A 14,001-nucleotide genomic window follows, 5' to 3' on the forward strand; every position below is an offset into this window, starting at 1 on the left:
ATCTTTGAACCACAAGTTCGACAAAATTTCACAACAAAAGTTTCTTCTGGACCAAACAGGTAATCTTGATTCATATTGTTGCAGTCACAAAGTGTTGTGATTAGTAGGGTTATTATATAGAAGAATTTTCCCGTCCAAAAGCCACCATCTGTTTTCCCGCCCAAGATTTTCCACCTAAAGTTTCCCGCCAGACCAGATCGTTTAGGGTTTAATTAGGGTTTAGGGGTTTATTTAATATTTAATTAGGGTTTAAGTATGGTTATATTAGGATTTAATTAGGGTTTAATTAGGATTTAATTTATATAATTTATAAGTAATTAAAAAAATATTTAAGTAATTAAAAGTAATTTATAATTAATTATATAAGTAATTAAAAGTAATTAAAAGTAATTTTAAAAATAAGTAAAAGTAAATTTTTAAGTTATTAAAAATAAATTTTAAGTAATTTTATAATTTAAAAGTAATTAAAAATAATATTTAAGAATTTAAAAATTATTTTTAAGTAATTTTTAATTAATTACTTAAGTAATTATATAGATTTTATTAATAAATAAAAATAAATTAAAAATTATGAAATATTTAAATAATTCACGAAAAAACTGGCGCCTTGTTTTTGGGTTTCCCCGCACCATTTTCCCAGAAGACTTGTCGTCTGGGATTAGTCTTCTGGAAAGATTTTTTAACAAAAAGCTGTATCGAGCAGGTCAGTCGGCATTTATCAAAAAAAATAAAAAAATTTACTCCCAACTCTAAAAACATTCCGGCGATTTTGAGCTATTTCGAACCAAATCCAACCTATTCCAACCTAATCTTACTCCTATAACACTAACAAAGGTATGTTCTTCATTTATTTTTGTTAAATCCGAATTTTTTTTTGCTTATTTTTGTTAAATCCGAATTTTTGTGCTTTGAGTTATTTCTATTAAATCCGAATTTTTGTGCTTATGTTTTGAAGATTGCTATGTGTGATTATGTTTAGGCTCAAGAATTTCATGCTTAGTTTGTTAATTTGCTTATGTATGTCAAAATTATGGGGTTAATTTGCTTATGTATGTTGATTATCTTTGTTATGTATGTTGAAAATTAATATTTTTTTAATTAATATAAACTGAAAATTAAGTTATGTTTAGTTATGTATGTTGACTATGTTTAGTTATGTATTTTTTTAATTAGAAAATTAAGTATATATTTAGTTAGTAAATTAGAAAATTATTGTTTTATGAACATTGTATAAGTATAAATGTTATTGTTTATGTTTATGTTATGTTTATGCTTAATGTTTTATGAACATTGTTAGGTTTAGTGGTTAATTTCGGAAAAGTTGTACCTTAGGTTCGAAATTAATCAATTCTATAGAATACCCGTCCAAAGTTAATTTATTAGAAATTAACTTTGGAAGGTCCCCTTTTTGGGACTGCTTTCTGTGTGTTTTGTCTCTTGTAGGATGCGGATGCGTATAACGAATGTACTAGTTACAAAAATTTTTGTACACATTTTCCATTTACTCCTACAAATATGTGTTTAATAGACATATTTGGGGAGTTTAGGGGAAATGCTGCTGAATTTTTGCTAACTAGTAAATTAGTTGTACGCATCCATAGTTGATACAAAACATTCAGAGAGTGGGTTAGGTTGCCTTCTATAGTTGGACCACCCGGCTTTGATTATACATATATCGAGTGTTTTTAATTTTAAAGTTTTTTGCTGTTTTAAACTTGATTTAATTAGGGAATATCTATGACGATTGATAAGAGGTGGACTACTATACGACATTCATTTAATCATGACTTTATCATTGGTCTTAAAGCATTTATTGAGAGGTGTAAAATCTATTTGGATTCGCATGGTAAGTGTAGTTGCCCATGTAAACATTGTGGTAATACGGTTTTTCTTAAACCTAAACATATAAAAGACTATATAATTAAACATGAGTTTGAACCATCTTATACTATGTGGCGGCATCACGGTGAACTATCACAACCACCCGAAGTACACAACACAAGGGACCCTCTAAGAAATTTCTTGCACGATATTCAGTTGGAGGAAGTTCCTAATTTTGCAGAGGAAGGTCCGAATGACGATGAGACTATGAATGACACGACCGTAACTAGTCTTGAGGATTTAATTGACTCCACCCAAACCGAGCTATATCCCGGTAGCAAGTTGTCCTCATTAGAGTTTTTAGCCAAGTTAACACACATTAAGGTCTTGAACAAATGGACGGATACTTCATTCGACCAATTATTAGAATTACTCACACAATCGCATCCCCCAAATAACACAATTCCAAAATCATTTTACGAAACTAAGAAGTGGATGAGAAAGATCAGTTTAGGGTATCAAGCGATACATGCTTGTAAGAATGATTGTTGTTTGTTTTATAAAGAATACCAGGATTTGAAAAATTGTCCAATATGTAACGAGAGTAGATGGAAAGATGAACGCACAACGGGGAAGAAAGTTCCTAATAAAGTTTTGCGTTATTTTCCAATAACTCCAAGACTAAAACGTTTGTATAGTTCCAGATACACTGCAAAGGATTTGACTTGGCATGCTACTGGGCGGTGCAATGAAGAGGGTAAGATGCGTCATCTGGTAGATGGTCGATCTTGGAAAGAAATTGACAAAAGATATCCGGATTTTGCACGTGAACACAAAAACATTCGAATAGGGTTGGCTGCTGATGGTTTCAATCCATTCGTCAACATGAATAATCCTTACAGCATGTGGCCAGTAATATTGACAACGTACAATTCGCCGCCGTGCATATGTATGAAAGAAAGTTCTCTCATGTTGACTCTGTTAATTCCTGGTCCTAAATCACCTGGAAAAGATATTGATATTTACTTGAGGCCTTTAGTTGATGAACTGAAGATTTTATGGTCTGAAGGAGTTATTACACATGACTCAGTTACAAACACGTATTTTCAAATGAAAGCAATGCTTATTTGAACCATAAACGATTATCCTGCCCATAGTAGTTTGTCCAGTTGGAGTGACCAAGGCTATAAAGCATGCCCTACATGTAACGAGGACACTCCTGCTATACGTGTGAAAAACAAAATTGTTTTTTCCAGTCACAGACCGAACCTTGAATCGAATCACCCATACAGAGAAAGCTTAGAATTCAATGGTAAGGTTGACCATACCTCTAAACCTAGAAAGTTCAAAGTAGCTGATATCGAAAACCAACTTACAGATTTGTTGCCAGTTGGTAATCTCGGAAAAAATCATACAAATGTTGGTGAAAAAATAAAACGTCCACCTAAGTGTCGTCACAACTGGACTAAAATTTCTATTTTTCGGTAACTTGAGTATTGGAAATATCTTCCACTGCAACACAACTTGGATGTCATGCATATTGAAAAGAATGTGTTAGAGGTTATTTTGGATACTGATAGTGCTCCAAATGAACATATATTTAGGCGCAATATCCTTCCAATATGTAAAGCTTTTAGTTGCAATTGTTCTATTTTTATGTAATAATCGTTTAAATAAATAAGTGCGAAGACAAAAGACAGAATCGACGATTTGAAGACGCAAATGACCAAAAAGCTAAAAAGTACAAAGTACAATCCAAGTGGTTCAATTTATTGATGAGAAACGCCTAAAAATGACAAGAGTACAAGCCGCGAAACGTAAAGGTCAAGATATCTAAGCGTACGAAAAGGCGTTCGAAAATTCGGAACTGAGACATAAATCGAGCATCAACGTACAACTCAACGGAGCTAAAATTACAAGTCAACTATGCACAAGAATATAATATAATATAATATATATAATAATATGAAATTATATATTATTATATTATATATTATAATATTCAGCAGCCCACGTTTAACTCAATTTGGTGAGCTGGAATCCGAAGCTCCACACTCCCGGAGCTGTAAGACACAAAAGTACCGCACTCGCGGAGCTGTACAGTTCAAAGTGGGCCTATAAAAGCTCACGCATTCTGCTCGAATTCTGCATCCCTTTTTCACTCAATCTCTCTATCTATATACGATATATATATTTATATTTATAATATTAAAGTTTAATTTAATATTAATAATAATTTGGGTTATTGTAAGAAATGTTTTACGGGTTTTAAAGTCGGAGTTCTGTTCGTGTAACGCTACGCGATTAATAACCACTGTAAGCTATGTTCTTCCTTTTTAAATTAATATCTCGTAACTAAGTTATTATTATGTTTATTTGAGCCGAAGTAATCGTGATGTTGGACTAAATATTTAAGACGGGGTTATTGGATTTTGTACCATAATTCGGGTTTGGACAAAAGACCGACGCTTGTGGACATTGGACTATGAACTATTAATAGATGGGGGGTATTGTCTAATCTGTCGAACCTATCTTCAAATTAGTTAATCTAATAATTATTAAATGATTATGCATGTCCTTTTTAGTGACGTTTATACTGTAACGACCCTGGTTTTACCAACGTTATTTATTAATAATTATTATTATTAATACGCTTGATTAAACGAATGTATGTTATTACATTTACATGTTGCTTTGATTGCCCGTACTTGAACTTTAAATGCCCGAAACGTCTTTGTGACACCCGGAACTTGCACGAATAATATTTTAAGATATTATTTACATCCATGATTAATTTTATTAATCATTTTAATTAACTAAGGCTTTTAGTTAATTACTTGGGCTTAAGTTGGACTTACTTGGGATTTTTTTGAACTTGGGCTTTAATTAATGAAGTGGACTCTTGACTTGGGTTTCCAAGCCCACCCTACTTATATTAGTGGACCTTTAGCCCAACTCTTACAAGTGTAAGTATCACTTAGAACTCAAACTAGTTAGTTACTTTCTTAAGGAATATAGTTGGCTCATTATCCCCATGTAAACCCATTCTTTAACCAACTTTACACCTCTTTACTTGCAATTAACCAACAAACAAAACCATCCACCCTTGAGGACAGCAGGCCGTCGGCCTTGGGGCTGTTTAGGGAGGCTTTTGACTTCACATTTTCATTACAACTCATTTGCATTTCTCTCTCAAATTCACACACACAAACTTACTTCCATTTTCTCTCAAATTCTCTCTAATTCTTGTAAGTTAACTTGAAGTTTTTCTTCTTCTTTTTCCTCTTGTATAAACCGGATTCTAAGACTCTTGAATCATCATCATCAATTGTTGTTATTACTTGTTCTTGTTTAAGGTTGATTACTTGTAAGTTACTAGTTGTTATTTACTTACTTACTTGTCTTTCTTTACTAAGCTATAAGATCAAACTTTCTAGTTTTGATTCTTCATCTTTATCTTGTTATAACAAGAACATCAAGAACATAATCTATCTAGTTATGTTCTACATATTTTATTTCAAAAGATTAAAGTTCATAGTTGTATAAACTCATTACTTGTAGTTCTTGAAGTAACTTTAAAGTTACTTCACTTAAAGATCAACTTGGGTTGAATCTTTAAAAGTATGAGCAACTATGAACCATTTTCTTATTTAGTTAGTTTTCTACTTTATTTTGTTTCAAAAGATTTAAAGTTTATAATCTTTATAATTGTTACTTGTGTTCTTGTTTGTTGTATGTTACTAGAATACCACCTTCATGGTTGGTTTAGGCTTATCATTCATTTTCTTTATTTCTTATTGTTAGTTGCTTACTACACATTTGAACAAGGACATGAAACCAACAAGAGCTTACACTTTGGTGCAAGTATCATGGATCCAACACTTGGTTGTGATCTTTCTTAGTGTTCATGAACTTGTTCATAAACTTACATGTAACCTTGGTTCATCAAACACTTACAACACTTGCACTTGAGTTATGATGGACAAACCTTGGTCAAAATGATGTTAACACATCAACGAGTTGTACACTTGAAGCTATACGCATCAAGGATGAGAACCGTGATGAACATCAAGCACCGAGACAACCGGAACTCTCCAAAACCCACTGTTCTGTCCAAAACCTACTGACCTACTGCTTCTGGAACAGACCAGTAGACCTGGGCTGTTCTAACCTTGATTTTTAGATAGAACTTTTCGAGTAGATAACTTTTCATATAGGACTCGTCTTAATCCGAGTTACGGTTTAGGATTTATGGCCCTCCGATCGTTACCATGTCCTTTAACGCTGTGCAGAAATTTCTGACCTACTCGCACTTAGACCGTCGCCACGGTCAAACCAAGACGAGTTTGCTTCTGTAAATTTTACCACACTTAAGGGACTCATAGACGGAGCCATGACCACTGGTCTCACCTTAATTCAGTAAGGGTAGAGGCCGTGGTGACTGACCGAAGTCAGCCTTTGTTTTAAACGACTTTCATAAACGAGTCTTACTTGTTACCTTTTGTTTAATGATGATTGATGATGACCCTTATGACCTTAATTACGTACTTGTAAACCTTTTGAGACGACTTATTGACTTAGTGCTATTTGACTTAGGTTGAGGACGTTTGGACCGTTACTTGCACACCACTTTCCGACTACTACCTTACCATTACTACTAATCATTGTGAGTTATAGCATTCCCTTTTTACTTTAACTTATTTTGGGAACTGAGAATACATGCGGATTTTATGTTTTACATACTAGGCACGAGTACTTAAACTTTATATATGTGTGGGTTATACAACGGCATAAACATTCCCTTTAGCTCGGTAACGTTTAATCATCGGTTTTTGAACCATGAACGCGAATCTTAGATATGGATCCATAGGGTTTGACATCCCCACTCGGGCTAGTAGCGCTAGCATTTAACGAGTGTTTAATACTTCGAGGTTATACGCACTTGCCAAGTGCACTTTAAGGGGGTACATTAAACGTTAAGTTAGTTACCGGGTGCCCACGGTTAAGCATATACTTTTACATACTTTTGAAACGCTCGTTGTAGCACTGAAATCTCGTGGCCTACTTACATTACTGTTATACTTAAACTATAGCTCACCAACCTTGTGTTGACCTTTTTAAGCATGTATTTTCTCAGGTGCTTGAAGTTGCTTCCGCTATCTTACTAGTCGTGCTGTAGAACCCGCTGCCTAGAGTTGTTATCGCATGACTACTTATGTTGCATTCAAACTTTTTACTTATGAACTTATGTTATGTAACGACCATTATGGTCACGTACACTTATTTAATGCTTCTACTTAGTGAAGCATACTTTGATTTGTAAAACAATTGACGTATGTTATGACGTCACTTTTATTAATGAATGCAAACTCTGTTTTGAAAACGCATATAGTACTTAACCTTGTAATGATCCTGTTGATGATGGTCCGTACATGATGATTTAGTACGGGGCGTCACATTTGGTATCAGAGCATTGGTTGTAGGGAATTAGGATGCATTAGTGAGTCTAAGACCGACCCGAGTAGGATTCACTAATAGGGCTAATCTACAACTTGTTAGTTTACTTGTTTCCGCTGAACTTACTGCATGCTGCTGCTCACTGTTACTGATATATGCCGTATGCTACTACGTGATTTCACTACTGCATGCTATTACTTGCTTTCGATTGCATGCTAGTTTCGTACGATGACTGATATTGCCATGCTACTTATTGTTATACATGATTTAAACTGTTGGCCTATTATTTGCTTGCTTTATGACATACTGACATGGAAAATTTATTTTTCCTTGTTCAGATGTCGGACGTTCCACCTACTGACATCCCGAGCGGCTCAGGCCCCGTTGTTCCTCCCACTGCTGCACCTGTTGCTGCTACTGCTGCTGCTGCTGACATTCCGGCCCCGACACCCACTGGCGACCCCGGCGCCTCTAGTTCTGGAGCTAGCTCTAGTGTGCCTATCCCGGCGTCTTCTTCCAGACCCCTGAGGAACTGGCTCGCATTGGTGGCATGGAGATCCCCGCGGAGTTCGGGGAAGGTCCCTTCCGTAACCACTGGCGCACACCTTGCCGACGCACTGCCGACGGCCGCTTAGCCGTGATTACGCCAGGCCGACACCGACAGATGTTGGCCGCTTTCGGATATGTTGAGCCACCCGCGCCACCACCGCATGATTCAGACGACGGTTCTTCCACCGATGCTTCTTCAGACGACACCTCATCTGACGACTCCAGTGATGAGGAGGATCCCGCTGACCGACCGATTCAGGCACCTTCTACCCCGCCGAAGAAGCGGTATCGCTTCGCTGGCATAATTCCTGGTCGTACTGTCACTGACGCTTATGGTCGGCGTCGTAGGATCACTGCTCGTAAACGGCTGGTGCCGTACCCCGCCGACCCACAGATATTACCGTCTCCACCCAGAGCCGGACCATCCACTTCAGCACCACCGGCTCCACCTGCACCGCCAGCACCACCTGCCCCATCACCTTCCTCTAATGAGGAAATGAGGCGGGAGATTGAGATTCTCCAGACTCGAGTTACTAAGCTCGAGGAGCAGTTGGCTCATGTTTTGGACATCTTGTACCCACCATCGCCGTAGGACTTAGTACTAGATTCTGTATTGTAATTTCTTTTGTAATTTCATATTTCACTTATGTAATGTACGAACTTATTGTAATGTATGAACTTATTATCATTAATGAATGGAATTTGTGTTGCTTACTTCTTGCGCAAGTGTTCTATTTACGTTATCATCTCATGGTTTTGTGGTACTTATATCTACTTGCGTTATTTAATCAACATGTGTTGTGCTGTTTTCATGTTGGTTGTTATATAATGTACTATTATTATTTGCATAATGGATTTTGACTTGAGTCAAAATGTTTGTATAGAACATCATGGCCAACGGGAGATCTATCCCCACCGCGGCACAAATTGAGGAAATGATTAACGAGCGAGTCGCTGCTGCACTAGCTGAAAGACAACCCCAAGCTCCACCACCACCGCCTGTCAATCCACCTGTCGTCCGAGATGGGTGTACTTACAAGGAATTTCAAAACTGCAAGCCACACTACTTCAGTGGCACTGAGGGACCCGTCGGTCTCACCAGATGGTTCGAAAAGTTGGAATCGGTATTCAGGGTTAGCAATTGTTCTGAGGCTAACAAAACGAAATTTGCATCTTGCACACTGTCTGATGGCGCGCTCACATGGTGGAATACCATGGCCCAAGTGAAAGGAATTGATGAGGCGTATGCTACGCCTTGGGAAGAATTTAAATGTGCTATGATCGAGGAATACTGTCCGAGAACCGAGATTCAAAAGATGGAAATCGAATTTATGCAATTGAAAACCGTAGGGAACGACCTTAACAGCTACAACCGTAGGTTTTTGGAATTGGCTCTTATGTGTCCAACCATGGTCACCCCCGAATTTAAGCGTTTGGAGAAATACTTCTCGGGACTTCCTAAGTCCATCAAGGGTAATGTTACCTCATCCAAGCCACCAAGTGTTCCCGAAGCAATGCGCATGGCACATACTCTCTTGAATCAAATCATCCTTGACGAGCCGGAGAAGGCTAAGTTCGAAACTGTTAGTGGTGAAAAGAGGAAATGGGACAACAACCACAACAACAACAGGGGTAGGAACTATGATCAAAACCCGGCAAAACGACATGAAGGGTTCAGGCAAAACAACAACATGCACAACAACAACACCAACCCCAACAACAACAACCGTACCAATCCGAACTACAAAGGAACCTTACCACAATGCAATAGGTGCTACAAGCACCACACTGGGTATTGCAATGTTATCTGTGAGAAGTGCCAACGATCTGGACATGTTGGCAAGGATTGCAAGGTTACCACTTTGAATGTGAAGCCAAACCACAACAACAATGGGCCTAAGAAGTGTTATGAATGTGGAAAGACGGGACATTTCAGAAACGAGTGTCCTAACAAGCGTAAGGATGGCGGACCACCACGTGCTAGAGCCTTCAATGTTAATGCAAGGGACGCTCGCGACAACCCCGACTTGGTGACAGGTATATTCAAGATCAACAATCTTTTAGCTTCTGTCCTATTTGATACTGATGCCGATAGGAGCTATGTGTGTAGACATTTTTGTGATAAGTTAGATTGGTCGTTAGTTCCTTTGAAGGAAGGTATGCTTGTCGAGGTCGCCAATGGAAAACTTGAAAAGGTTGACCATATTAGTCGTGGAGCTATTATCAACATAGCTGGTGCAGATTTCGAAATTGACTTGATACCTATCAAACTGGGAAGTTTTGACGTGATCGTCGGTATGGATTGGTTGAGCAAGATAAAGGCCGATGTTATCTGTGGAGATAAAGCACTTCGCATACCACAAGGAGATGGCGAACCACTGGTTATCTATGGAGAGAGATGTACCTCGAAGTTGAACCTCATTAGTTGCGTGAAAGCGCAAAAGATTATGAAGAAGGGACGCTTTGCTGTCCTAGCACATGTGAAAGCGGTAGAAACTGAGATGAAGAACGTGAACGACGTTCGAATTGTGAACGAATTTTCTGATGTCTTCCCAGAGGAATTGCCTGGATTACCGCCGCAGAGAGCAGTAGAGTTTCAGATTGACTTAGTGCCAGGAGCTGCACCTGTAGCTCGCGCACCTTATAGACTCGCACCTTCCGAGATGCAAGAATTACAGAGTCAACTACAAGAGCTATTAGATCGAGGGTTTATCCAACCAAGCTTCTCACCTTGGGGCGCACCTGTGTTGTTTGTAAAGAAGAAGGATGGATCCCTCCGTATGTGTATCGACTACCGTGAACTCAACAAATTGACTATCAAGAATCGATATCCTCTTCCACGAATTGATGATCTTTTTGATCAACTACAAGGATCGAGCGTTTATTCAAAGATCGATTTGCGATCCGGATATCACCAGCTGAGGGTGAAGGAAAGTGACGTGATGAAAACTGCATTCAGGACCCGTTATGGTCATTATGAGTTCCTCGTGATGCCATTCGGTTTGACAAATGCCCCTGCCGTGTTCATGGATCTCATGAATCGTGTCTGCAAGCCTTACTTGGATAAGTTTGTTATCGTCTTCATAGATGATATCCTCATCTACTCTAAGAGCGAAGAAGAACATGAGCAACACCTTCGGCTAGTGCTTGAACTCTTAAGACAAGAGCAACTTTACGCCAAATTCTCCAAATGCGAATTTTGGTTGAAGGAAGTACAGTTTTTGGGCCATGTTGTGAGCGACCAGGGTATCAAAGTTGATCCCGCCAAGATTGAAGCCATCAGCAAGTGGGAGACCCCCACTACTCCAACGCATATTCGCCAATTTCTAGGTCTCGCCGGTTATTATCGAAGGTTTATCGAAGGATTTTCTCTGATTGCGCGTCCTTTGACCGCACTGACTCACAAGGGCAAGAAGTTCATTTGGGAACCCACACACGAATCAGCATTCCAAACTTTGAAGAAGAAGTTAACCTCCGCACCTATCCTATCACTTCCTAAAGGCAGTGACGACTTTGTTGTTTATTGCGATGCATCGAAGAGTGGTTTTGGTTGTGTACTGATGCAACGATCAAAGGTTATTGCCTATGCCTCCCGCCAATTGAAGATTCACGAGCGGAACTACACTACACATGATCTTGAACTTGGAGCCGTTGTCTTTGCACTCAAATTGTGGAGACATTATTTGTATGGAACTAAGAGCACTATCTTCACCGATCACAAGAGTCTCCAGCACATCTTCGATCAGAAGCAATTGAATATGAGACAGCGTCGATGGATCGAGACGCTCAACGACTACGATTGTGAACTCCGTTATCACCCTGGCAAGGCCAATGTTGTAGCTGACGCTTTAAGCCGAAAGGAGAGGACGACACCTCTCCGTGTTAGGGCTCTGAACATCACCATCCATTCGAACCTCAACAACCAGATCAGAGTAGCCCAAGTTGAGGCTCTCAAGGAGGAGAACATATCTCACGAGCATTTGAACATACTTGTCTCTCGATTCGAGGTTAGAGAGTCTGGACTCCGATGTTATGCCGGAAGAATTTGGGTACCTTACTATGGAGATCTACGAAGCCTGATACTTGATGAAGCACACAAATCGAGATATTCGATTCACCCCGGTGCAGGTAAGATGTACCACGACCTTAAAGAACAGTATTGGTGGCCGAATCTTAAGAAGGACGTTGCGACTTATGTTGGTAAGTGTTTGACTTGCTCGAAGGTTAAAGCCGAACATCAGAGACCTTCTGGGTTACTTCAACAGCCGGAAATCCCACAATGGAAATGGGAAAGGATCACAATGGATTTCATTACTAAGCTGCCGAAGACGGTGGGCGGATGCGATACTATTTGGGTTATTGTTGACCGCCTCACCAAATCTGCACACTTCCTAGCGATGAAGGAAACTGATACAATGGAAAGACTTGCTCAGCTGTACATCAAAGAGGTTGTATCTCGTCATGGTGTACCTTTATCAATCATCTCCGATCGCGATCCCCGTTTTGCTTCCAGATTTTGGCGTTCTTTGCAAGAAGCCATGGGAACTCGTCTTGACATGAGTACTGCTTATCATCCTCAGACTGACGGGCAAAGTGAGCGAACGATTCAGACCTTGGAGGACATGCTGCGTGCATGTGTCATTGATTTTGGAAAGGCCTGGGAAAGGCATTTGCCACTCGCCGAATTCTCGTACAACAACAGTTATCACTCAAGCATTAATGCTGCACCTTTTGAAGCATTGTATGGTCGTAAGTGCCGATCTCCTATTTGTTGGGCCGAAGTAGGTGAAAAGAAAATCACCGGACCCGAGGTAGTTCACGAAACCACGGAGAAGATTGCTCAGATCCAAGCTAGACTTAAGACTGCCCGTGATCGCCAAAAGAGCTATGCCGATCTTAAACGGAAAGACTTTGAATTTAATGTTGGTGATCGTGTAATGTTGAAGGTTGCACCTTGGAAAGGTGTGATCCGTTTTGGAAAACGCGGAAAGTTGAACCCACGATACATTGGTCCTTTCGAGATCTTGGAACGTGTTGGACCAGTTGCATACCGTTTGGATCTACCAGCACAATTGAGCTCAGTTCATCCTACCTTCCATGTGTCAAACTTGAAGAAGTGTCTTGCTGCACCCGAACTCATCATACCTTTGGAAGAACTTACTATTGATGACAAACTCCACTTTGTGGAGGAACCTGTTGAGATTATGGATCGTGAGATCAAAACTTTGAAACGCAACAAGATTCCGATTGTACGAGTACGATGGAATGCCAAACGAGGACCTGAGTTTACTTGGGAGCGAGAGGATCAAATGATGCGAAAGTATCCTCACCTTTTCCCGACTCCTCCATCTACCTCAGCTTAAATTTCGGGACGAAATTTTCTTTAACAGGTGGGTAATGTAACGACCCTGGTTTTACCAACGTTATTTATTAATAATTATTATTATTAATACGCTTGATTAAACGAATGTATGTTATTACATTTACATGTTGCTTTGATTGCCCGTACTTGAACTTTAAATGCCCGAAACGTCTTTGTGACACCCGGAACTTGCACGAATAATATTTTAAGATATTATTTACATCCATGATTAATTTTATTAATCATTTTAATTAACTAAGGCTTTTAGTTAATTACTTGGGCTTAAGTTGGACTTACTTGGGATTTTTTTGAACTTGGGCTTTAATTAATGAAGTGGACTCTTGACTTGGGTTTCCAAGCCCACCCTACTTATATTAGTGGACCTTTAGCCCAACTCTTACAAGTGTAAGTATCACTTAGAACTCAAACTAGTTAGTTACTTTCTTAAGGAATATAGTTGGCTCATTATCCCCATGTAAACCCATTCTTTAACCAACTTTACACCTCTTTACTTGCAATTAACCAACAAACAAAACCATCCACCCTTGAGGACAGCAGGCCGTCGGCCTTGGGGCTGTTTAGGGAGGCTTTTGACTTCACATTTTCATTACAACTCATTTGCATTTCTCTCTCAAATTCACACACACAAACTTACTTCCATTTTCTCTCAAATTCTCTCTAATTCTTGTAAGTTAACTTGAAGTTTTTCTTCTTCTTTTTCCTCTTGTATAAACCGGATTCTAAGACTCTTGAATCATCATCATCAATTGTTGTTATTACTTGTTCTTGTTTAAGGTTGATTACTTGTAAGT

The 14,001-nt window shown here is 39.0% G+C and overlaps 1 protein-coding gene across 1 annotated transcript in view; it reads left to right on the plus strand.

Moving 5' to 3' along the window:
* The first annotated feature begins 570 nt into the window (after positions 1 to 570).
* The window catches only part of LOC139901737 (uncharacterized), a 106,329-nt gene continuing 92,898 nt past the window's right edge, over positions 571 to 14,001 (plus strand). The window contains exons 1-5 of the mRNA XM_071884415.1: positions 571 to 703; positions 1,298 to 1,323; positions 1,444 to 1,587; positions 1,729 to 2,921; positions 3,078 to 3,305. Coding sequence (XP_071740516.1) covers positions 571 to 703; positions 1,298 to 1,323; positions 1,444 to 1,587; positions 1,729 to 2,921; positions 3,078 to 3,305 — 1,724 coding nt within the window. The remainder of the gene's footprint in view (positions 704 to 1,297; positions 1,324 to 1,443; positions 1,588 to 1,728; positions 2,922 to 3,077; positions 3,306 to 14,001) is intronic.

The sequence above is a fragment of the Rutidosis leptorrhynchoides genome, chromosome 3 (assembly GCF_046630445.1).
Source record: "Rutidosis leptorrhynchoides isolate AG116_Rl617_1_P2 chromosome 3, CSIRO_AGI_Rlap_v1, whole genome shotgun sequence".
Classification (NCBI taxonomy): domain Eukaryota; kingdom Viridiplantae; phylum Streptophyta; class Magnoliopsida; order Asterales; family Asteraceae; genus Rutidosis; species Rutidosis leptorrhynchoides.